The sequence below is a fragment of the Echinops telfairi genome, unplaced genomic scaffold, assembly GCF_000313985.2.
Source record: "Echinops telfairi isolate 266 unplaced genomic scaffold, ASM31398v2 ScPeMD7_3;HRSCAF=10, whole genome shotgun sequence".
Lineage (NCBI taxonomy): Eukaryota > Metazoa > Chordata > Mammalia > Afrosoricida > Tenrecidae > Echinops > Echinops telfairi.
This window is the reverse complement of record NW_022103899.1, coordinates 52,426,042-52,452,734: the sequence shown is the minus strand read 5'-3', so window position 1 is coordinate 52,452,734 and position 26,693 is coordinate 52,426,042. Positions and strand designations below refer to the sequence as shown.

Genomic DNA, 26,693 nt, shown 5'->3' with positions numbered 1-26,693 from the left:
TAGAGCTGCTGGGTGTGACTGAAAACCCGAATGCCGTTGAAAACTCCCAGAGTTCCAGATTGTGCAGATTGAGGACCTGATGCTACTCAAGTGGATCCAAGTCATCAGGCATCCAGAGGCCTGGCTACTTGGACACTGGTAGGTTGGCGGATTTACAGCGTCTCTAGGACACATGAGAGCTGTAGAGTGAGCACTCTTGCCTTTGGCTTCTCAAAGCCTCTTCTCATATCTTAACCACTCTCTGTTGGCACCTCCTTTCACAGGGAAGAAAAAGGAGAGAGAGAATGTCCTTAACTATTTTGTCTCCTAAATTCAACTGAAAAGGGATATTTTAAGGAATATGAAACACAGCATTAGATTCTCCTAAAATAAACTAACATTCACCTGGGTGTTCCGGGACAGCTGAACTTGAGGGAAGTCAACATTCCCAGCTCTCTCAGGTATGACTCTATTGACTCCATGAAAGATTTTGAAAGGGGGTTATAATCGCCACTGAAAGTAAAGGTCACAGGATGTATCTATTATGTCCACACAGCTGACTGTTGAGTGGTTCCTCAGACAAGTTAGGGGATCTGGTTTCTTGGTCCACAACTGATGGATGGGGTGATACAAGAAAAGAATGAAGGGAGATGGGAGGGAGGGGGAGGAGAGCAGAGACAAATCTATAGAATTACTGAAAGGAAAGGAGATAGCAGAAGAGGAACAAGAGCAGAATTTGCATTAAATTGGATGGCACAGCCATAGAGGGCTAGTTAGCTCTGCATTTGGGCAACCAGGACCTCCCAGAATAAGCAGTAAGCTGTCACTACTGACACGGCTCTTAGAAATGACCTGGCAGAACGAGTCACCATGTGAGGGTGCCCCTGTCAGGTCCCTTTGTTGGATGGTCTGTGAATGATGTTTTTAACCTAATTCTCCATGATGGAGATGGTCGTTGCCTTTCTGACTCACAGTGGTCCCCATGGGTACAGAGGACCCTCCTCCATTATGTTCCCATGGCTGCAGCCTTTTGGAAGCAGCTCACCAGGTGTTTCTGAATGGTTTTGAACTGTCAACCTTTGAGTTAGCAGTGTAGCATTTAACCATTTTATCCACAAGGTGGCTGGTGTATTAGAACTGCTGACCTTATGGTGACCAGCCCAACATGTAACCCACTACAATGGCAAGGCTACTTTTAAGCCTTTTTTTTAAATTCTTAAAATATGTAAAATCTGAAACATTGTGGAAAATTTTCTTCAAAAACGGCTTCTTTATCAATTTAAATTAAAAAAAACAAATTAGTAACAGGAACCTGGAGCTGTTCTTTTATCAACAATAAATACTATTTTAACTGTCCCTGTACCTCACATGACCCTCCCCAAAAGATTAGGTTAGGGGTGTGTGTGTGTGTGTGTGTGTGTGTGTGTGTGTTTAGGTTTCTTATATTTTGGGGTAATTGTTTATTTTGGGTTATTGTTTCTACGTGTTTTGAAATTAAGGAAATGAAAAAGCAAGTGGTACCTCCATTTCTTGACTTTATCTCATCAGTCCTCTGTGGTTGTTTTGGGACGTCATTGAGTTGGCTCTCACTCGGAGTGACCCGAGTGTCAAAGAATGAAACCCTGCCCAGTCTTGCCCTCGCCTCAAAAGCCTTCTCTGTGGGGATTCATTGTTGAAACAACTGTGTCGGTTCATCGCTTTGAGGGTCCTCCTCTCTTGCACTAACCCTCCACTTTAATAGGACCCATTAATTCCTATAACTTTAAAAATGCAATGTCATATCAAATATTTTAAATGGCAGTGTTTTAAAAAAGGAAAATAGATAAGATTTAACCGCAAAAAATGTGTTTCTACTAATGTAAGATATTGTTGAGTATGATAAAGCTTTTTGTCAAGACTGACAATCATTTTTCTTTTAATAATCATACCAGGCGATGAGTGAGCCTGGGCCTTCCTCTGCCCCTCTCCTTCTCCACCCTGCTGTACTTGCAAGCCCTTGTGAGGTTTTGGGGGAAGAATTCCAAGTGAACTTCTGGAGCGGGACTCCATGTTGATTGATATCTCTCTCTGACCTCATAAATGCATTTCAGTTGTGTCTGCCTCTGTGGCTTGGTCTCTTCTAGCCTAGTCTATTTTTTTACTCCTGTGTCTTTTGACTATAAGTCTTCCATTTATATTTCTCAGTTATCAACTATGTTGGATCTATTTTCGAAGTGTACGGAAAAAGTCTGAGAAGTTGTGTTGTGCTGTTAGCACCTGGTAATGCCTTTCTATTTTCCACCAGAGTAAGTAGCATTAGATTATTCATTTGCACTAGCTGTATTTTTCCTCTCTTCTATTTATATTTCCTTTTAGGCAAAGTAAAATATCAAGGTTATTGTAACTCAGGGGCATGTCGTTTCTCTAAACTAGAGCTGATATATGCTTTGTGCCGCATGGGTGTAATTCAATCCTAGGCTTTCTAAAAGTGCTAAACAGCCAGAATCACTTTTCCACATTCCAGCTTTGAGCTTTGTTTGAGAAGTGCACAAAGCTCATTTTGGAGCCGACTGGAGACGTCTGTGAGATGTAGCACACAGACTGACTCTCACAGATGGATTTTTTCTTGAAATAATTCTATTAGTTAATCATTTATTTTACATGTACTTTTTCTTGCTAATTGGTAGAGCTGCCAGCTGGATCTGCTAAGGATTATCCAAAGTTGCTGGTAGGTAGTAGGGAAGTCCTATAATTTTACTACTTCCAGTGTGAAAACTTCATTGATTTCCTATAAATGCTTATGGATTTAAAAAGTGAAATACTTAAAAATTGTCAAAAGGAAACAGTAACAATGGGGAACAATTTTTTTTTGCTTTAATGAACTTTAATTGAACCATATTTAAATCATTTCAAACTTGCTTTCAAACTTGATAACTTCAATAAATTATCTGGATCTTAAGCTATCAATCTTGGTATTATTGACGTTTGGGGCTAAATAGTCCTTTGGGGTGGGAGGGCTATCCTGTGTACTGCAAAGTATAACATCCTGTAAGGATGTTGATTCCTGGCTTCTACCTAATACAGTGGTTTTCAACCTTCCTAATGCTGCGACCTTTAATATAGTTCCTCATGTTGTGATGATCCCCCAACCTTAAAATGAATTTTCATTGCTACTTCATAGCTGTAATTTTGCTACTGTTATGAATTGGATGACCCTTGTGAAAGGGTCGTTCGACCCCCAAAAGGGTCGTGACCCACAAGTTGAGAACCGATGACCTAATAAATGCCAGAAGTACCTCCCAGGTGTTGGCAACCAAAATTATCTTTAGACACTACCAAAAAGTCCCCTGAGGGCAAAATTGCCCCATTTGAGGTGCAGGCCTCAAGAAATTAGTTGTTCTTAATTATCCACTTAATTTTAAAAAACAAGTTTGAACAGAATTGTAGGTATGTAGGTCAAAAGCAAACCCAACTCACTGCTATCAATTGATTCAAACTCATGGAGACCCTAGATAGGGTTTTCAAAGTTATAGATTTTTATGGGAGCGGGAGAGCTTCATCTTTCTGCTGAGTAGTGGTTGTTGGATTTGAACCTGTATTTTAGGTAAATTAATTGTTGGGGGATAGATTACTTAAGTGAACTATGGAATTCATACATCACTCTATTGAACAAGAAAAGAAGACAAAGTGAATGGCTTAGGAGTATCAATTAAGATTAATTATCCAAGGATCATCATTATCATCTTCATCATAAAAGATATTGAGGATGTATTTTTCTATAAAGAATGTCAAAGTGATCCCCTTACGGAAGGGTCTTGGGGAGGAGATGAGCCAGTCAGGGTGCAATATAGCAACGATGAAAAATACAACTTTCCTCTATTTCCTAAATACTTCCTCCCCCCACCCCCCGTTATCAATATCCCAATTCCACCTTACAAATATAGCTAGACCAGAGGATGTACACTGGTACAGATAGGAACTGGAAACACAGGGAATCCAGGGCAGATGATCCCTTCAGGACCAGTAGTGTGAGTGACGATACTGGGTGGGTGGAGGGAGGGTGGGTTGGAAAGGGGGAAACTATTACAAGAATCTAGATATAACCTCCTCCCTGGGGGACGGACAACAGAAAAGTGGGTGAAGGGAGACGTCAGATAGTGCAAGATATGACAAAATAATAATTTATAAATTATCAAGGGTTCATGAGGGAGGGGGGAGTGGGGAGCGGGGGGAATGAGGAGCTGATGCCAGGGGCTTAGGTGGAGAGCAAATGTTTTGAGAATGATGAGGGCAATGAATGTACAAATGTACTTTGCACAGTTGATGTATGTATAGATTGTGATAAGAGTTGTATGAGCTCCTAATAAAATGATATTAAAAAAAGGAATGTTGAAGTGTATGACTAGATTAATAGCAGAATCATGTGGTGACACTATTAGAGATGCAAGTAATTAGAAGTAGTTTTAAATAGAAGAATCTATGTAACTTAATTAAATGGACATTATAATGAATTGAATCATATATCCCAGGAATATATGTTGAAGTCCTAACCATAGGTACCTGTAAATGTGACCTTGTTTGGAAATAGGGTCTTTGAAGATGTTATCAATTAAGTCAATAGGAAGTAGGGTGTATCCTAAGCCTATTTGAGTGGTGCCCCTCATGAAAGAGAAGCGGCACAGACACAGATGGACACATAGCATGAAAACCATCATGAGAAAATGCAGTTATATGCCGAAGAATGTCAAGAACCCCCTAAGCTACAAGAAGATAGTTTAGTTGTCCAGTGCTGCCATAACAGAAACACCCCCTAAAAGGACATCTTTAACAACCAGAAATTTATTCTCTCAAAAGTTAGGAGGCGAGAAGTTAAAATTTAGAGCGCCAGATCTAGAAGAAGGTTCTTTTGCCCCTGTGTTGGCTCTGGGGAAGGTCCTTGTCCCTTTTCAATATCTGTGGGTGGGGCAATCCTCAGAGATCTCCATGTGTCTGGGTATGAATCTTCCCTTGGGTCTAGAAGGTTTTCAGCATGGGTATATTAAGTCCAAAGGATACACTCAACTCTCAATGCTTCTTTCTTGTTGGTGATCAGGCCCCTCCTTCTCTGCTTTCTTTTCTCTTCATTTATTTTCTGTAGGGTAAAAGGTGAGGTAGACTACATTGGGTCAGGGGTGTGACCTGACGAATGGTGTCACATCCTACCTGAATTGCCATACAGTTGATTGGCTGATGACATAATTTCACATCATGGGGAATGACACTGCCCAGTCACATCATTGCCTAACTGCCAAACCATTGAGAATTATTGCCCAGCTAAGTTGACATACCATTTTAGGGGACATGATTTGATTCAGAACACCAGAGAAATAAGAAAGGATTTTTCACAAAAGCTTTCAGAGGGAATGTGCTGCTATCACCCTGAAGCTAACTTACTAGTTTTCCAAAATATTGCGTTTGGCAAAGCCCTTGAAAAGCAGCTCTTTGAAGTATTGAAAAGTAAAGCTGTCACTTTGAAGGCTCAGATTTGCCTGACCCAAGCCATAGGATTTTAAATCGCCTCATATACATGATAAAGCAAAACAGTAGATGAAGAAGACGAAGGGAAGAATGGTTGATGTCGTTGACACACGGTGTTGGTAAAGAACATGGAATATACAGTGTACTGACATAGAAATGAATAAATCTGTAGGGGGAAGTATGGCTAGAATGCTCCTTAGATGTGAGGATAGGAAGACTTTTCCCCACATATTAGACATGCTATCTGGAGGGAACAGTCCCCGGAGAAGAACAGCCTGAATGGTAAGGTAGAGGATCAGAGAACCATTCTCAATGAGATTGATTGACACAATGGCTGCAAACTATCCTGAACCATAGCAGTGACTGTGAGGCAACTGGTCAAGGACTGGGTGGGCACTGTTTCCTTCTAGGGAACCCAAGCCGACCAAGAAGCCTCTAGGCCTGAGGAGGACAACTCTGTCATTTCAATGACACATCTATGGTATGCTTCAAAGTCAGCCTCAGGGAAGTAACAGGCATGCTGATCACTGGGTTCTGCATTGGCTTTTACTATCTATTTTGGGGAAGACTTGGGGCTTAAAAAAGGATTTACTATTAAAATGAGTAATTGTAAGGGTCTTTGAACTTCATTAGTAAAATTAATTGCTGTCACCTATTTATGACTTTGCAATTTTTTTTCTTAATTTAAGGGTAGCACAAACCATGTTCAGTGGGCTGGCAACCAGAAGATGGGTGGTTTGAACCCACTCAGCGGCGTTATGGAAGAAAAGGCTTGGAGATTTGCTGCTATAAGGACAAATGTTGAGGAAGAAATGGGGAACTGGTAACTATGAGTACAAGAAAGACAGAAGCAGTCTCCAATTGATTGTGGCGATGATTGTCTAACTATTCTTAAATATTGAACTACTGAATTACACAATACAGTACATAGCTTCTATGCCAATAAAACTGTTGAAAAAGGAGAAAGATTGAGAAAATCTTTTGGACAGTTCTACTCCATAACACATCGGGTCACCAAGTACTGTAGAAATAAGAAGATGATTACCAAAGCTTTAAAAAGGAAACAAGGCACCCATTCTGGTTTCAAGTGACGGGAAGAATATAGCCAAATATGTGAAAACATTTCATTTTCTTTTCAGTAAATCCATCCTATCATAGTTTTCCCTCAAGCAGCCTTTCAGTATAAGATAAAAATAAATGATCATATTTATACATTCCATATTTGAGCAGGTACTTCTTCCCATCCACCTGTCAAGGTATTTACCTGAAGATATCATAGTAACCTTTATTTTCTGCATTAGCCTATCAAGCGGTACTGTAAGAATTTAGATATTTTCATATTTAATTTTCAATCGCTCTTAGGCTATATTATACGGCACGGACTACCTCTTTCTGTCTACCCTTTGGGTTAGCCTAACAAGAGTCAAAGCCCTCCTGTTTCCATTTGGAGATTTCAACGAAGCGCACTAAGGATGCTGCACCGAGCGGTGGATCTGCAGCCACCAGAGCTGGACCTAACTTCCTGGTTCCCACGGGCCCGCCAGCGGGAGGCGCCCAGGATGCGGGCTGTGGCACTTACTCTCTGTGGGCTCTTTAGAACGGCGGCCGCTGGAAGACTTCCTCAGCAGGCTTCGTCCTGAGGTAAAGAGGCTGGTCAGTTCTTCCAAAGGACTCGTGGGGGTTCTGGACCGGGAGCCGCTCTGGGCCGAGGCGTAGGTGTTCACGGATGCGTTGACCATCCTGGCCCCATCTTGCGACACTGGTCGGGGCGTCGAGTGAGGCACTGATGGCGCGCTCCTAGAAAGGCTGCCGGAGTGCACAGCGTCGTAGGGGGGAGGCCTCTTGAGGCTTAAGGGGGTTAGGGACCTCCCCATGCTCACAGGGGAGGGCGAGGCTGAGTGACTTTTTGGGTAGCCATGCGGACTCTGCGCTCGGTACAAAGTGGAGGGGTGAGGAGGGGACGAGGAGAGCACTGCAGTGGCAGACGCAGCGCCCAGGGTACCGCCCTGGTCCTTCTCCAGCCTGGCGTGGCCGGAGGGGTGCGATGGCAGTGAGGATGGCGACGGCCCGGCCTGCTGCTTCAGGTAAGACACGTTCTCCAACACCGGCAGCTTTGCGACCTCCAGGGGGGTGAGCGGAGACTCGTCGGAATTGGGGGAACACTGCACAGGGGCTGGCGGGAACACGAGCAGCGGGGGGCGGTGGGAGAGCAGGTTGGGGAAGGGCGGGGGGATGTCACAGAGCAGGCCCTTGGGGGTCCCTGGCACTGAGGACTTGGCGAAGTCCAAGTCAGGCACTGTGGGGGTAGCACACTGCGAAGAACAACTGTGATGATTAAGGTCACACTTGGCGTCTGGGCCGATGTCATCGAAGATAGGGTACTTCATTTCCTCGTAGACAGCCTCACTCTGGTCGTCCTCCTCTCGCCGAAAGTCTCGGAGGATGTTGCCCACCATCTCGATGTACACCGGCTCCTCCTCTTCCTCCGCGTCGCCCGCGGGGCTGCCCGCCTGCGACAGGGAGGTGTCCCGCGTGAGGGAGGTCCTCCTGGGCACGTGCTTTTTGATGTAGGTCTCGTCGAAAGACGTGCTCAGCTGGGTGTTGGGGTTCCGCTTGGGCTTCGGAGGAGGAATCTTCTTGGAGTATTCATCACTGTGGGGTCTGGGTTTGGCCGACACTGCAAGAGGAAGACAGACAAGAAGGCAGGGGGCAAATGTTAAATGGATGCGTACAATCCGAAAGCACGAATGAGTACATCGTTTGTTCTTGAAGTTACAGCTCTAAAGTGTTCATTTCTGGCGTAGGCTATGACTGGAAATGCCTCACCTCGCCCATATTTAGAAAACCTGGCAACAGAACAGCTCTCAGGCTTACCTTCAATCTGATGACAAGGAACCAACCCTTGCAAATGCAGTGAGACCAGGATTATTTGCTTCTCTGCCTTAAGATTTCCAAATAGAAACCTGCAGGTGAACCATGTCTTTACTAATTGCAATCCCACACTACTTAAAATTTGACCTCTCAAAATTCTCAAAAAAAAAAATCACACAGACAAGGAAGAGACTCATGATAGCAAAGAAAATAAAAATAAATCAACCACAACAACAACAACAAAAAAGAAAAGATGTAACAACTAAAAAAAAAAATTCATTGAGAGAGACACTCAAGGAAACAAGGGAAAAAAACCACAGTTCCTATTCATCAAAATTGGTGCCAGAATCATGCTGCTAGCCATGGAAAATGGGACTATTACAAATGATTACTTCTGCTTGCATTTATGATAAAAAATGCCCCAACCTGCCAGACTTCATATCTGTCTTGGTTGAGATGAATAACATCTACCTTGGTGGATCTCATGCTTCAGTGGAGATGGATGTGACAATCTTATGAGGTAGACAAGTTCATCTCCGAATCTCCAAATACTGTTGATTGCAGTGTATTTGTCTGCTTTTGTTCATAAGATCTCCTGATATCCCAAATGCTGTCTTGAAATGAATTTACTAGATATTGTCTACCGACACATCAGAATTCTCTGGAGAGTTTTAAATGATGACGAGCCATGGGATGATGTGAAATCTCCCAGAATAACTCCTGAACACTCACAGCTGAAGTGTATCAGAGAATCCCATTGTCTGCTGGCAGCCTACTTTTCTCACAGGGCCTACATTGCTGACATCATACAGCAGGGCGTGACGGGCTGGCAAATGTCTCAGGCTGAAATCAATTGTTCCCTCTGCACAAGAGATGCCAGGAGTCTTGTGATTAGCTCATTATCGCATTATGTTGATGTATGACTACAGTGATTATCATTATTATGCAACAGAGCAAGTTATAGCTGCTTAGGAGAGATGGCAGCAAACAGGGTAAGCTGATGGTATATCTCATGGACATAAACATGCAAGAAAATAAGAGGCTGTAATTTGTTAGCCTAAAGGGAAGAATCTCAAAACATAAGCCAGGAAACACCAGAAGTCTGCCCCCCCCTGCAACCACCCCCACCAACGCCCAGCCTCAAAGCATCGATATGGAAACTTACAACGATACAGGGATAGCGTAGCTCATGCTATTGCAGGAGTTTTTCTCAAACTTACTAAAGAGTTCTCCCAGATAAGCTCGATGGGTGCTCTGGCCAATGATCGTGATGTCAGAGAGAGGGAAGGGATCACACGGTGCAGTGGTGGCAATGCGTCTTGATTTTTTGAAGTGATTCCAGATTTGAAATAGTCTGATCCATTGAGCCCATAATAATGATTTTCCTCCTTTCCATCCAATGGTTTTGTTTGTTTGTTTTTAAATGAAGGTTCTTAATGTATTTAAACTTTCCCTTTGGCCCATGCTAGGGAAAAACCAGATGCCATTTTCCAGGGGCCTTTTAGTGCCAACTGTGAGCAGCCCAGAGGTAGATCCTATGAATGAGAACTAAGCAGACACTTGTTCTGGGGGAAAGACCCAGAACAGCCTATGGGCCACAGCCGCTCTGTGCCTCTTCACTTGGCTTCAATTTTCACTGGTTTTAGAAATGACCCTTTTACATTCCCTTTTATATTTTTTAAAGAAATAATTATATGATGTACAAAACTTCTGAAAAACAAACAAACCAAATGGTAACCCAGTGGACAAGGCTGGCTGACTCTCAGAGATAACTTGAAGGAGTCCAACCGTAGGTTCTTCTTGAACTCATTCTCCCATGTCCAGCTCCCAGCGAGCTACATGCTATTTGAATTCTGGTCCATTCTCTTGATGGTGGTAGTGGTGATGAGGTGGGGGTGTTAGGGTTTGGTTTGGGCATACTGACTTCTGGCTTCACTCTCTTCCCCTTGTTCCATTCCTTAGCAGCTAGAAAAATGCTTACACTAGCTTTACCGAGAGAAAACCTTCCTCTCTTCCTCTTCCTCTCCCTACATGGCAAAAAAGGCTTGATGCAAGCAGATCCACATAATTCAGACAAACTTTTTTCCTTCTTTCTGGTTGCCCATTATCCTGATCCACATTAGAAATGACGGTTTAAAGATTATCCTGAGAATAAAGTGTGAAAGATCATACAGAGGATCTGAATGAATAAGTATATCCATTCCTTCAAATTGGGAAGCTCCTATTCCAGATGGCATAACACTTCCTTCCCATCCAACTTCCCTTTTCCAATCTCATAGACCTGTGTGGAACGTCAGAGGAGGAGACACATTTTTCTTTCAAATGAATCAATTTATCTCCTCATTTACTGTCATTCAGTTTAACCTACTACAAGTATAAACCTAAAAACCAAACTCATCGCTATCAAATTGATTTTGACTCACAGTAACCCTATAGGTCAGGGTAGAGCTTCATCTTCAGCCTGCTGAGCATTGGTAGATTCAACCTGCTGATCTTGCAGTTAGCAGCCCAGCACATGACCCACTTATACCACCAGGATTTGTCTAGACTAAGTATGGAGCGAATAATTCATAAAGCAGCAAAGTAAATCCATGGAAATGTATTTCAACTATTACATATGTTAGTTTACCTGGATAAGGAAAAATTGGAGACCTTAAATAACTTCAGTCCATAATTTATTCTCATGTAACCTCATGCTAGAGAATTATAAAGTACAGAATAATTCCTGGTTTAAAGTCAGTTCTTTAAAAAGTACTTAAAAATCATTTAGCTCTACACACATACATAAGAGATAAAATACTACTAATAAAAACTGCATTGCAAATTTCAACATTTGACCAAATTCAACCATAATACAAGGATTATTTTTCTGGCTCTTGAATGAATTCTAAGTTATTCCTAATAAGCCCAAAGATAGAAGCAATAATTCCTGTTCCGCTCCAGAACACAAATAATAATTCTTAAAATAGTATAATGACAGCTGCATTAAATAAGCAGAAAATGACATTTTTGAAATGAGATACCAGAGCACAAAAGGTTATGTGTGACTTTCCGTCATGCTCAAATGATCTGTCTTTCACCGTGAATTTTGGAAATGTCCCTTGCAAACCTATCCTTCTGAAATATTTTTTTCTTAATAAAAATTAGGTGAAATGCAGTGAAACCCTATGCTGTAGTATCTGCAGATGTTCTTGACCTAATAGGCGAGTACAGAGACAAAGTACAGATCAATAGTGCATCTGATAGATATTACTCTGGGCACAGGATCTCAGAAATTAAAGATAGTTTTTTTTTTTCTTTTTTCAATTATCTAGCCAAAGCTCCCTATGTAACAGATGAAACCAAATAAAATATGTATCAGTTATGTCCCTTTTCTTACTATCTAATTTCAATACAATCTTTAATGTCTTTAAAAAACACTCATATATGTAAGCGTAAAGAGGGAAAGCATCCAAGGGGGAAAGAGTTACAAAATGTGTATCATTTTATATAGCATAAAGTAGCATTTAAATTCATTTTCCTACCCCGTGCTATAAGGGGGAAACTTAATTTGGTATATCTCCTTAGAAAGGTGGATTCAAATAGGGCATTCACATGGGGAGGTGGTCGTCCTCTGATGAGAAGTCAAACATACCTGGATATGGGCATTGGGTGACTCTGAAAGATGAGAGACACATTCCCACTTTCTACAGGTTTGTGCTCACAATTATCTTTCACAACTCACGAGTCCAGAGGTTTGACAAATATTTTTTTTATTTTCACAGTCCACAGTCCTGCAATATCCCCTGCGTCGTTAAGGGATGAAGCTTTCAAGGCTTTGGGTCTGTTCAGAGGACAGCCATGGCAAACGTAGTATAACTGGCTGGTGGTGGGGAAAGAGAACCGGGTTACAGGGATGTTTTTTGCAGACTAGTTGATTCAGCCTCATTAAGACCCTACAGGAGGACAGAGGACAGCTGTCTCGCAAAGGTTCCTAGGTTGTAGTCTTTATGGGCAGGTCACCGGATCTTTTTTCACCACAGAGCAGCTGGTAGGCTTGAATTCCCAATCTTTTGATTATCAGTCAAGAATTTAACCATTAACACCAGTGCTCTTGGTTTGGAGTTACAAGATTTATAATACATTTCTGGATCTAGTTATAATGAAAATAGACAAGAAAGCATTCATATGGACCAACACGAACTACATGCATGTTATTACCTAAAACATGTGCCTAAACAGGTGAATGGGATTGAAAGAGTCATGGGAGGAACTCTCTTCAGCCTCTGCTTTTTGAAGGAGGACTGTGCCCTGCAGTTAATGCTCCTGATGAAAATAGGAAATGTTTGGTTTGCCGATTCATAACCCCAAGTACAACAGAACAAACCAGTGTCCAATTCTGCACCATCCTCACAATTGTTCTTACACTTGAATCCCTCTTGTCAAGGGTCTTCCTTTTTTTTTTCTTTAACAGCAGTTTGTCCTTTTTCTAGGACCTGGCCTCTCCTGACAACATGTCCAAAGTACCTGGAACAAAGTCTCTCCATCATTGCCTCCAAGAAGAATTCTGGCTCTACTTCCAAGACACATTTTTTTTCTTCGTTAGACAGTCCATGGTGCTTTCAATATTGTTCACCAGCACCATAATTCAAACACATTGATTCCTGTTTGGTCTTTCTTATTCAACATCCAAATTTCACATGGATCTGGAGGCCATGGAAATCACTGTGGTTTAAGTCATGTCCTAGCTTTTCAATGCATGAAGCACATCTCAACACATTAAAGAGATCTTATGCAGCTTATTTACCCAGTGTGATGCATTGTTTGATGTTTTGATGGCTGCTTCCATGAGCATTGATTATAGATCCAAACAAAACCAAATCCTTGACAACTTCAATCTTTTCTCTATTTAGCATGATGGTCTGAGGACTTTTGTTTTCTTTGCCTTAAGTTAGAGTCCATATTGAAGCCTGCAATTCTTGGTCTTCATCAGTAAGTGCTTCATACACTCTTCACTCTCAGCAGGCTAGGTTTCATCTGTATATCACAGTTACTAATAAGCCTACCTCCTTGAAGCACCATTGTTATTCATGTATTCCAATTTCTCTGATAATTTTTTCATCCTACAGATTGAATATGTATGGTTAGAGAATACAACACTGAAAAATACCTTTCCTGATTTTAAACCATACGCTATTCCCTGGTTATGTTTGCACAACTGTCTCTTGATCAATGTATAAGTTCCACATGAACACAATGAGGTGTTCTGGAATTCCCATTATTCTCAAGATTTTATATATATTATGATCCACTCAATTGACTGCCTTGGCATAGCCAATAAAACACAAGTCAATATCTTTCTGGTATTATTTGCTTTCAGCCAAGATCTATCAGTGTCAGCAATGATATCTCTTGTTCCATCTCCTCTCCTGAATCCAGCCTGAATTTCTGGCAGGTCCTTGCCAATGTACTGCTATAACCATTGTTGTATGATCTTTATCAATATTTTACTTTCATGTGATATCAATTATATTTTTTTAAAACTGACACATGCTAGTGGATCACCATTCTTTGGAATGGGTGCAAAGATGGATCTCTTACAGTCAGTTGGCTAGGTGTCTTTGAAATTTCTTGGCAAAGAAGACACGTACTCCATCAGCATGTTGAAACATTTTCATTGGTATTCCATCAATTCCTATAGACCCTTTGTGGTTAATGCCCACAGGATAGCTCGGATTTCTTCCTTCAGCAAGAGTGGTTCTTGATCATATGCTACCACTTGAACAGTTGAATATTAACTAGTTATTTTTAGTACATTGACTATGTATTCTTTCCATCTTCTTTTGATGCTTTCCATATCATAAAATATTTGTCCACAGACTCTTTCAATCCTGCAACTTGAGGCTTGACTTTTTCTTGAGTCCCTTTAATTTAAGATACGCTAAACATGGTCTTCCTTTTTGGTTTCCCACTCTAGGTCTTTATACATTTTATTTTAATACTTCATTGTTTCAAACTGATCTTTGAAATCTTCTGTTCAGCTCTTTGACTTCATCATTTATTTTATTGGTCTTATGTAAATAGGACTAGCAGCAATTTCAGTCTTTTTTTGCCATCTCCTGTGATCTTTTCTTTCTTTCTTGTATTTTTAATGGCCTTTTTCTTCCTTCATGCATGATACTATTGACATTATCCCATAGCTCTTTGGGGCTTCTGTCATTAGTGTCCATTGTGTCAAATCTGTTCTTGAGATGTACTTGATATTCAGGTGGAATATACTCAAGGTTATATTTTGACTCTGTGTGCTTGTTTTAACCTGAACTTAACAATGAAGCAATTGATGACCAGTCAGTCCCTGGCCTGCTTATATCTATTCATATTGAGCTTCTCCATTGTCTCTTTCCATCAAATCAAACAACCAAACTCACTGCCGTTGAGTCAATACTACCCTCATTGGGACCACTCATGGGTTTCTGAGACTGTCATTGTTTATGGGAGTAGAAAGTCAGTTTTGTTCCCTAGGAGATGCTCATGGTTTCAAACTGCTGACCATGTGGATCACAGCCCAACCAGTAACCATATCACCATTTTATTTCTATGCAAACCATCTGGAGAAGTCCGCATCCATAGTCACCATTTGTGTTGTTGAAAAATAATATTTGTGATGAAGAAGTATTTGGTCTTCCAAGTCTTTCATATGATCTCAAGCTTCATTTCTGTTTCCAAAGCCATAATTTCCAAATACTGTTCCTTTCCTCTTTGTTCCCGACTTTTATACTTCAATAGCCAGAGATAATTAATGTATCTTGATTGCATGCTTGATCAATTTCAAACTAAAGAGATGAGTAAATTCTTTAATTTCTTCATCACTAGCTGTAGTGTTTGATGTTTACATTTGAATAATAGTTGTATTGACTGGATTTCCGTATGTGTGGATAGACATCCTATTACACAGAACACCTGATATTTCAAGATAGATTTTGATATTTCTTTTTTGATGATGAATGTAATACCATTCTTCTTGAATTGGTCATTCCTGGCATAGTACATCAGCACACTAACACCTAGGGTGTCGATCTTGATGTATGCCATTTCATTTTTGAAGACTTCCAATTTTCCTACATTCATATATCAGACATTCCATTTTCCAATTATTAAGAGAGATTTGAAGCTGTTTCTCCTCAGTTAGAGTCTTGCCCCAACAGCAAATGAAGTCCCAAAAGCTTTACGCCATACAAGTCATAATGGTTGACTCTACTTTGAAAAGCCAACCCTTCCTCGGTCATATTTTGAGTAATTTCTGATCTGATAGGCTCATCTTCTGGCACTATATCTGGCAAGGTTCTGATGCTATTCATAAATGTTTCAGTGGGGTGATTCTCAGATATTAATAACCCATACCTTCTTTGTAGTCTTAGTAGTCTCTGACCATATATGCTATGTGTTTTTGTTAGGAAGATATATTATATTTTTACTTCAAAAGCTTCTTCACATGGAAAATTACTCCCAAAGAAATTTTACTGCCCTGGGAATGATTTTAATGATGAAATTTGAACTTACAGCTGATTCTATAAAGGGATGGAACTTTGGACAAGAGGGAGAAAATGCAAATTATGGTATATAACTTCAAAAGATGCCTAGTGTCAACTTCTTCCCACTCTGTCTATCTTCCACCAACCAACAAGTACATTCTATATCCCTCTTCTCATATCTGATCTGTCTATATAATGTGCTTTGACAAAGAGGATATGATGGAAATGACTTTGATGTCCAGGCCTTAAAGAGGACTACTTGCTTCAACCTACTCAGTTTTGAAAGTCAGTTGTCATGGAAGAATTCTTAGACAAACCTTGTCTTGTGATGAGACCATGAGTACCATAAAGAAGCCCCAGGCATATGGTTGACATCTTTCTAGCCTAATCCAACAGCTAGATGAATGCAGCCAAATGAACAAACTGAAACATTTTTCCTAGGGTAGAACAGCTACCCATATAAATCAAGTCAACTCAAAGAATAATGGGAAATAAGAAAGTGTAATTTTAAGATATTGAATTTGGGGTTGGCTTATTCCTCAGCAATAGATAAAAAAACGGGGAAATAAAAACCTCAAAATTAATTTCCTGTTTTGGTGGCTATCTCGCAAAAGAGCTGCAGTCATTTTTAAAGAACTAGGGTTCAGATTGGACCCTGAGGATAGAGAAAAGGCCTCTTTCAAACTATAAAACTGTGAAAAGTAAGATTGTCTTCTGAGTATCATAAAACCACTACAGGATGATTCAGAGAAGAGATCTACAATGGTATGGCACAAGTCCTGGTCAGAAAGACTGGAAGGAAATTAGAGCAAAGGTCATAACATATTTAGGGACGAACCCTCAGAATGGAGGGTGTCTGCCACCAGGGATGTAAAACCAGGAGACGCACAGAATAGACCTTGGCAGGTTCCCAGAACTGGTGCCCCAAGAATCTGCTCCTCTGCATCTCCCTTTGTTTGCAAAGATATACCCAGCTTGTTGTATGAAACCACTACAAATACATCCTTATGAATCAGTATTTATCTGAGCTCATAGTCAACAAGAGGTGTTTTAATAATTCTAATTCCCAAATTCCTATGCCTATATTTGTCTTTATAAACCAGTGAAGTAGAATTCTGGTTTCAAGCACACATGCCTCTTGAGCCTAGTGATTGGTTATGACATCAGTTACTTTGGACAACTAGGATTACGGGATTTCAGAGCATATATGGATTGAAGGCTATCCTTGTATTAGATAAAACAGCACAGTAACATCATTTTGTGGAAATCTATCCAGCCAAGCATTCAGTATCCCCAAAAATGCACAATCCTCCATTCTCAGGTTCTACTACAAATTTCTAGTTTGATTTTCCCATCCCAAGGTATTCTCTTCTCTCATATCATTCCCTTTCCGTTCGAGTCATGGGCTACTCTTTAAGTATAGACCATCTTCAAAGAACAAAGGTGGTAATTGTGCCTAAGACATTCTGCTGGCGACACTACTGCTGTCTTTCCAACGAGAAGTTCAGAAGAAGCAGAGGGAAGCTAATGGGTGGCAATATATCCCACGGGGACAGGGACCATTCTGAAGGGATAGTTTTTGTACACTCAAAGATTAAGTTATATGAAAGAAAGAAAAAAGAAAACAGAGCATATGACCAGCAAGAAGACAACATTTGGGGAAAAGAGCAGAATTTGCAGGCAGATAGACCTGTATTCCAATCTTGCTGGGCCATGTTCTGCGAGCTTGCACCTAGGTCCCTAACCTCAAAACCTCAACTCCATCTGACAGAAGACCAGGTTTTAGGACTGAAGCGGAGGATCAAAGGATACAGTGGATGCATTCATTTAAACAATGGTTCTCAACCTTCCTAATGCCATGACCCTTTCATACAGTTCCTCATGTTGTGGTGACCCCCCAGCCATAACATTATTTTTGTTGCTACTTCATCACTGTCATTTTGCTATTGTTAGGAATCTGGAGACCCCTGTGAAAGGGTCATTTGACCCACAAGGGGTCGCGACCCACAGCTTGAAAACCACTGTTTCTTAGGCATTATTTGAATTAACATGCAGAAAAATAAGACTGAGGTCCTAGAACCAGTGACTTCCATTGACTTGATTCCAACTCTCTGTGACCCCACAGGTGTTAGAGTTGTGTTTTGTAGGGTGTCAGGGTCTGACTTTACAGAAGTGTTTCGCCAGGTCTTTCTTCTGAAGCCCCTCTGGAAGGACACAGGCCTTCAGCCTTTTGGACTAGTGGCCAAGCATATTAACTGCTCACAGCATGCACTGCTTCCTATCACATGTAATAACAGTGGCAAAAAAGGTGCGAATAAGTGAGAACTCAATGAAGAAAAAAATCACCATGACCCATGTGAAGAATAGTCTATACAAAGTAATTTTTTCCTGTAAAAATATAATAAAGGCAAGTAAAGTAAACTGAAGAATCAAAATGCTTTCATTTTGCATGTTAGTAAAAGGTCAAAGGGGAACACGAAGGAACACGGGCAGGGAATTCACCGTGTACACTCAGTGATGGCAATAGTGAACACCTGGGCAAAAATCATGCTAGGCCATAGATTTGGGGTTTTATAAGTCATCTCTTGAATAAAACTTCCTCTCTTAATACAAAACTTAATATAGAAAGGCTACTTGCACGTAACATCAGAAAACACCCAGAAGCAACGCAACAGCAATGCAAGCATCCCAAACTGATTTACAGCCCTCATCGTCCGGCTCATGGAAGTGATGCGAGACAAGCCTCTCACAGAAGCACTAAACAGTGACTACTAGTAATCCCCCAGTCAGGGTGATTGGTAGTGAATTAGGACTGAAGCAGAGGCTCAAAGGATACAGTGATGCATTCATTTAAACAATGGTTCTCAACCTTCCTAATGCCATGACCCTTTCATACAGTTCCTCATGTTGTAGTGACCCCCCAGCCATAACATTATTTTTGTTGCTACTTCATCACTGTCATTTTGCTACTGTTAGGAATCTGGAGACCCCTGTGAAAGGGTCGTTTGACCCACAAGGGGTCGCGACCCACAGCTTGAAAACCACTGTTTCTTAGGCATAATTTGAATTAACATGCAGAAAAATAAGACTGAGGTCCTAGAACCAGTGACTTCCATTGACTTGATTCCAACATAACCAAGCTTTTTTTCCATCCCATTTCTCTCTGAATTTTTCATAGACCCTTCTTCTCCTTCCAAACCAAATAATCTCTTCCCCATCCTTCCCAGATATTTTTTTCCCTTTAGATTTCACTCAAATCCTTTCCCTTGACCTTGCAACACTTTCCCTAAACAAGTACCTACGCAAGTACCTTCTCCATCTCTCAAGACCCAATTTAAATGTTGTCACCTCCTCTCTTTTCTCTCAGCTCTCTAATTTGGGCTCTGCCTAACTTTGTTTGTTTGTTTTTCTTATGCCTTTCTACATTTTCATCTCGCACTCTGTTAAACGCTTTCCTTTCCTTATGACTGAGAACTTTCAATAGGCTAACTAACCTTTAACTTAATTCCCGACAGACTTAACATAGGTACTGGCTACCAAATAGACAAGTGATCAATAATCACTCTAAAGCAGTGGTTCTGAACCTGGAGGTCGTACAACCCTTTCACAAGGGTTGGCTAATTCATAACAATAGAAAAATTACAGTTATGAAGTAGCAACAAAATAATTTTATGATTATGTTTTGGGATCACCAAAACATGAGGAACTGTATGAAAGGGTCACGGCATTAGGAAGCTTGGGAACCACTGCTCTAAAGTGTTTGCCAGGTAATGCACTACCAGTAAGTAATGATTTAAACTTTTCAAGTCTCTTTCCCATACAGTCCTTTGGCTTTTCTTCCTTCCTCTCTCCATTTTCTAAAGGAAGTTTATCCCGCTAGGTCCTAGAGGCCCTGCCTGTGGACTTCCAAGACTGTAATTATTTACAGGTGTAGGAAGCCCAGTCTTTCTCCCTCAGCGCAGCTGGTGGTTTTGAACCACTGACCATGCAAATCGCAACCCAATGCATAACCACTACACCACCAGGGATCCTCTCTCTAAAGTTTAGGAATATTTCATGTTCAATACCAGAAAACAACTTAAATAAAGCTATACAGATGCGTGACTACAGTATTTTTTCTGGTTGGTTTTGTCTATGCATATTAATTATGTCTACCTATTGCTCAAGGCAAATAATGTTTAAGAAGTTCAAGTCACGAAAAACAATACATATGTTTAAATTTGGGGGACAGCTGAGTTATTAAACCTTTGAGTGTAACTCTTCTCTCCCTTTGCCTAAATATTTTGAAGCCATCAGCTAGTTATCTCTACAAGTTCACAGTACCATTTCTACCTCTAGTGAAAGGAAGCTGTCAACTAAGTTGATTTCCTAAGGGGCGGGGGTGGGGGGGGGAGAGAGAGAATGTGACAACATAAAAGGGGCCTTGGAAAATGTATGATGTTGAGCACCCAATGGAAGCAGAGTTAATTTGGATTTAACCCAGGAGGATATTTTGCTAAGGAAAAGCATGTTGGGAGAAAAATCTGATTAACGATGGGAACATTTCCCCTGGTCCCTGGGGCACCACTCTGTAGCAGCTGAATCCCTGCAGCTGCATAGATACCGTCTACTGGGGATTATCCATTGTAAGTTTGTCCTGGTTGGGATATAATGATAGGAATGCTTGTAATCTTTTTGAGCATCTGAGACCACAGAGGAAGCAGCATGAAATCATAGATCCATAAAAACATTTTAACCAACTCCACTGAAGTTGTGTTGATGTGGGCTAACATCTCCTCTAATGGAAATAGAACCTCAATAATGGTAATAATAAATTGTGTAATAATACAAGCTATCATTTATCAAATGCTCTGTTTGCATTTGGCAGTGCCCTTGTGGGGGATTATTTCATTTAGTCTTCAAAGCATTCCAGAGTGTATTGTTATGGACTTCATTTTACAGGTATTGAACTTTTTAGAGGAATTTAATGTCTTGTCCAAGGACCTGGCATTTTGAATCCAGGAAGACTGATCCCAGCTACCCTACAATCAAATACTACACCTGATCTTAGCCAAAAGGCCGAGAAGCGATGAATCAAATAAGAATTTATCATTATAGATGACAACATGTTTCTTTTACAAAAATATAGTTCAGGAGTGTTTTAACTTAAAAAAAAAACAAACATCTTCATAGTTTTCCATGAGTCAGATTACCTTGAATTCCAATCACAATGTGACCCAGTGCCATTGAGTCAGTTACAGTCATAGCTACCCCTGTAGGACAGAGAAGACCTGCCCCTGTGACTTTCTAATACATTACATCTTTCTAAGTGTAGAAAGCCTCATCTTTCTCCCAAGGAACAGCTGGAGGTTTCAAATTGCTGATCTTGTAGCTAGCAGCTCAACCCATAACCCACTAATCCACCAGGACTCTACGCCCAATGTATTTCTGTGCAGTGCTGGGGAAGTCAACTCTTTAGGCCTCCTCAAATTCAACTGTTAAATGAATATAATAAGACCTTTTGAGAGGACATTATGAGAATTTATAAAGAGACTATATTGGAATAATTTAGCACACCATCTAGGGCATAGGAAAGGCTTAAAAAGTAGAACTAGTATTGCTGTTCATTATTATTTGTATACATTGAAAAATCTCTCTGACTGCCCTGGAAGATATATAATGTGAATGTATGCCTTCATATATACTCTACATTTATTTAGAAGAGAACTATAAAAATCAATGGTACCAATACCAAAAAATTGACCAGTTCTGGGAAATTGTAAAGTTAGTGACTACCCAAATAAATATAGATTTCATGTCTCCTGAACAATGAAACTTATATTTCAGTATCAGTTTTAATCCCATGTATACCCATATTAAAAGAAATCACTAGGACTCTTTTCTTTTTTAAAAAAAATGTCAGCATTGGAATGTTCTTGATTTCATTATTCCAATGTTGGCATTCTGAGTTTCTTATCAGCTTACTATTTAAAACAAGTGATGCATTTCCTTGGGGAATTTTACTTGAAAAATTAATTTAAAATAAAGCAGAAAGTGGAGGACTGAAACCACAATTATATATATTTGTGAATTTAAAATAGATATTTGTGAATTTAAAATAAAGCAGAAAATGAAGGACTGAAACCACAAATATGTGTGTGTGTGTGTGTCAGTACAGAAAATGCACCAAACTTCTTATTCAAACTCCAAATTTTTGAAATCATAGATATAAATCTCAAATTTTGGAAATAAATGTTGGGGGTTAGTCTCTGTACATCTCAAAAAGAGAAAATCTGAGATTAAATTTTAAACAAAAAAGTGAATACTTCCAAAAGGTGAAACCATCCATTTTGGGGACTCTGAAGGTTATCATTCCATACGCCCCGATTTTTATAAATATCTGTGAAATTAAATTGAGGATATTAAAAGTAGTTCATCATACCTGTGAAAGAGCTTCTTCCACTTTTTCAGAGGGGTTGGGAGAGGGTAAGTAAGTGTTTCTTTTGTGTGCAAAAATATTACTTAGCATCTATGATCCAATAATTCTTCCTTTTCCTAGGTCTTGCATGTAAGTTCAATATACTTTGTTCTAAACTCATGTGAAGAAAATGGCCCCATACAACCCAGAATGTCATGTTCTGGGCCAAATCCTCATTGATCACAGGAACCAGACACTGATGGCTTGGTTATCAACTATCAGGGATCACTGAAAACCCAACACAGTATCCAAAAGCAATATTGTACAGTGAAAATGGTAAGACTTGACCTTAAACCCAACACCTCAGATCAACTTTGTTTAGTTTAATCTACAGTAATTTCATAGAAAAGCAAAATTTCAGAGACCAGGCTCTGAACACATAGCCCAACATTGGGCTGCACTCAAGCAACATGATCAAGGAGGGTGGAGCTTTCTTTACCTTGAATGAAGCCATGGGACTGTTTGAGAATCCATGGTGTTGTGGTTGAGGCTGCACATTGGATTGTTAAGTGCAAGACCAACAGTTTGAACCCACCAATCACTCTGCAGCATAAAGAGGAGGCTGTCTGAGCTTGTAAAACTGTCTGGTCTCAGAAATACTTACGGTAGTGGGTCATGTAGACTTTCATTATCTGAGTAGCTATGATGGCTGTAGCTGATATTACACATTTTTAGTTTTAGTTTTCTTTTCTTTATGGTAAAAACCATTACACCCCCACCCCCACCCAAACTAAACCCATTTCCATAACCTTGTCGCAACCCTATGTAGGGTTTCCAAGACTATTAATCTTTATGGATACAGTCTCATATTTTCCGAAGGAGAGGCTGGTGGGTTTGAACCACTGACCTCACAGACCTTGAAGCCTAGTCTACAGGCATCAAGATAATATGAATCACAAACTACAAATATTAGAAAGAAGAAGAACATGGTAGGCTGTTTAAATCTTAGTTTATTGTCCTAATCTTGTATGATTTTTCCCTATCTAACTCCTTAGTTTCATGTATTTTGGATATATTAACAGAAGAGGTCAGTCATGCTCAATAAAGTGGAGAATTAGCAAAACAGGAAGACTGATTCTCAGGGCTTTGGATTGTCACAAAGGCTGCAACAATTGGTTCAGACATAACAGTAATAGTGGTATAGCACAGGACTGTGCAGTGTTTCATTCTATTTTATATGGACTCTATGAGCTGGAATTGACTCATCAGCATGTCAAAAACAAGCAGAAACTTATTAAGAAGCTCTGTTGGCTCTGTTGGGTAAATATCGGACTAGTAACCACAAGGTCATCAGTTCAAACCTATCAGCTTCTTCTAGGGAGAAAGATGAGGCTATTTGCTCCCACGAAAACCCATATTGAGTCAGAATAGGTTTAATGGCAGTGGGCTTAACTCATGCCTTAACATTAAACTCAATGTCAGGTTGGAAACTTAACCTAAAAGTTATACTTCAACTCATGAATATTTTGAGGAATAATAATAGAAATTTAGAGAAATGGCTCCAGCTTAATCACAAATTATGATTTCAAATTCTGATTTGCATTTGCCTCTGTATGTATTTGTATACATAGATACACACACACATGCGTATGTATGTATGTATAGCAAAGCCAGCGGTGTGAAGCTGCTAACTGAAAGGTTAGTACTGGTTTAAGCCTCTCCAACAACCCATGAGAGAAGACCTAGCAATATGCTTCCATACAGATTAAAACCAGGAAAAATTGATCAGGCAACTTTATTCTGACTAATGGGGTTGATATGAGTTGAAATCAACTGTAGGACACCCAACAACAGCCACAAATCTGTATACTGTATACATATATAAGTATATAATACATGTGAATAAAATATATAATCTATATTATTTCACATACATGCATACCAAGAATCCTGGTGGTGTAGTGCCTGAAGTAGTGCCTCTGCTATTTTCAAAGCTTGCAAGTTCAAGTTCACCAGCAGCTCTATAGGAGGAAGATGTGGCCATCTGCTTCCGTAAATATTACACCCTTCGAAACCCCCCAGTTTTTTGTTGTTGCTTCTATATACATCCAGGAATACCCCATTAGGTGATCATGAAAAGGGTTAGTATTCCTGACGAGGTCTTTTAGATGTAAAGTGGTTCTTGGGAGAAAAATGAGGCTATAATCAACTAACATTGACCATGAAATGAAGCAGTGCCTCACACCTGCTCAAAGCTTGGCAATGCTTTCTCATAATTATTTGGATAAACAAGCTTCTGGGTTAACAGATCCACTTTCAGTGATTCCAAACGAAGGAGTGCTTGCTCCACATGGGTTCTCCAGCATAATCTCCCTGTACTTCGAATGCTCTTCCCTACTCAACACCACCCTCCTGGCTCCTATATAACCTGCAGGTCTCAGTTAATCCTCCCTTAAGGACTTCTTCCTAGGAAATTCAATCCAAAAATAATCTCCCCTAGCACATTTTCCTAGGATCCCTGGTGGCATAGTGGTTAGGAGTTGGGCTGCCATCCTCAAGGCCGCCAGATTGAAACCACGAGCCACTCAGCTACAGAAAGATGGTGCTTTTTACTCCCATAAGCAGTACAGTCCCCCAAACCACATGGGCAGTTCTAGCTTGTCCCACAGGGTAGCCATGAGTTGTCACCACTTGATGGCAGCGAGGACATTTTCTTTTTTTTGAACAGATTTTATTGGGGCTCACACAACTCATCACCATCCATCCATACATCAATTGTGTAAAGCACACTTATACATTTGTTACCCTCATCATTCTCAAAATTCGCTTTCCACTTGGGGTCCTGGAATCAGCTCCTCATTTCCCTTTTTAGGTGTTAGTTCACTTGTGGGATTGCTTGCTACCTATTCTTCTCCTTCTCTAGACAAGCAGATTGTGTCTGGAGCTCCATTCCTAACACGGGGTCTCTTCTAGAACAAATCAATGACAGAATGAGTCAATGCATACGTTAATTTTTTTCCAAAGTTACAAATAATGCATACTTGTCCAGTATCCATTCATTCTAAACACTCTTTTCAGAAGTGTTTCACAGTTAAACAGATAAGCAGGATGACCTTGCCTTATCATCAGACACCTGACTTGTGACTCATATATCAAGGTCTAATAGCATCTACGGGCCCCTTATGGCTCACGGGAGAAAGAGGTGGCAGTCTGCTTCTGTATTCTGTTCTCTGGAGTGTAGAATCACTATGACTCAGAATCCACTCAATGCCCATGAGCAATAGCAATATGATACCAGTTGTCTGCCAATTTGTGGGGTGGCATTTGGTTGCTGTGATCCTGGAAGTGAGCACCTCAGTATTTGGAATATCACCCATTATGGCTAGATTTCAGGGAGCTTCCCAACCCGAGGCAGACTAAGAAGATAGGCCTGGTGATCTACATCTGAAAATGAGTCAATGAGAACCCTAGACTCACAACGTGAGATTATCCAATACAGAACTGGAGGCTGGGCCTTGATATTTCAATATGTAACGATGAACTGAAACACACCAATGATCATGAAGATGCTGATATTGCTTGTGCTTGGAACGGACTGGACAGGCAACTTAGCACAGCAACAATAGTAGTATGAAAGTCTATTAAATTTTGTCACCGTTAAATTTGAAACATGCCGTCCGAGTAAACCTGAGCAAAGCAGATAGTTTCGGTGCAGAAAAAAGCAAATACAAAGGAAGGTGACATTGGAAATGTAAAGTGTAGGAAGCTTCAAGGTGACAGAGTTCCCAGGAACAAGGCATGGGTTGGGACTCTCCGTTGGATCAGCAGGTGCACAAAGTACAGAATAAGGTTTCAAAGTAATTGCAAACAGGGCTGCTGCCCTGTTTTCTTTTTCTTGATTCTGAATGTTCTCATGGCAAATTTACCCCTGCAATGCTTTTCAGAAAGAGCCAATCCCTGAGGACAATCTGTTCTCTGCCAGCAGGAATCATTGGTGTTGCCTTAGCACTAAGGATCGTCTGCCATCAAACCCATGCCCTCAAATTCTCTGAAAATCATTGTTAAGTACATGGAGGGTGCTCTGTCCAGAGAAAGGGAGTGTTTCCAGTGGGGAACCCCAGCAAGCTGCCGGAAATAGTCACGGGAACTTCTGACTCGCAGAGATAATTAAGACACGGCAGCCATCTGGCCAATGTACTGGAGTGAACAGGAAGCCACAGGGCCTGGGATTCTAGCATGTTTTTTTCTCTTCATTTCGGTGAACAGATTCCAATGGGAAGAATTGTTTTTCCTCATTTATGTATCATTTGTCATACACCCACACAGAGCAAGAACAGAAACTGTTTTTTTTCTCCCCAGTGAATTTACCATTTAAAGGGGGAATCAAAACACATATAATTTCTAACTATTTACCAGCAAGAGCCACTCACAACAGACAA

At 40.4% G+C, this 26,693-nt stretch overlaps 1 protein-coding gene and 1 pseudogene across 1 annotated transcript in view; both read right to left on the bottom strand.

Moving 5' to 3' along the window:
- NYAP2 (neuronal tyrosine-phosphorylated phosphoinositide-3-kinase adaptor 2) overlaps nt 1–26,693 on the bottom strand; it is a 325,661-nt gene that overhangs the window by 126,185 nt on the left and 172,783 nt on the right. The window contains exon 4 of the mRNA XM_004701652.3: nt 7,055–8,152. Coding sequence (XP_004701709.2) covers nt 7,055–8,152 — 1,098 coding nt within the window. The remainder of the gene's footprint in view (nt 1–7,054; nt 8,153–26,693) is intronic.
- Nucleotides 20,779–20,927, bottom strand: LOC115872236 (annotated as a pseudogene).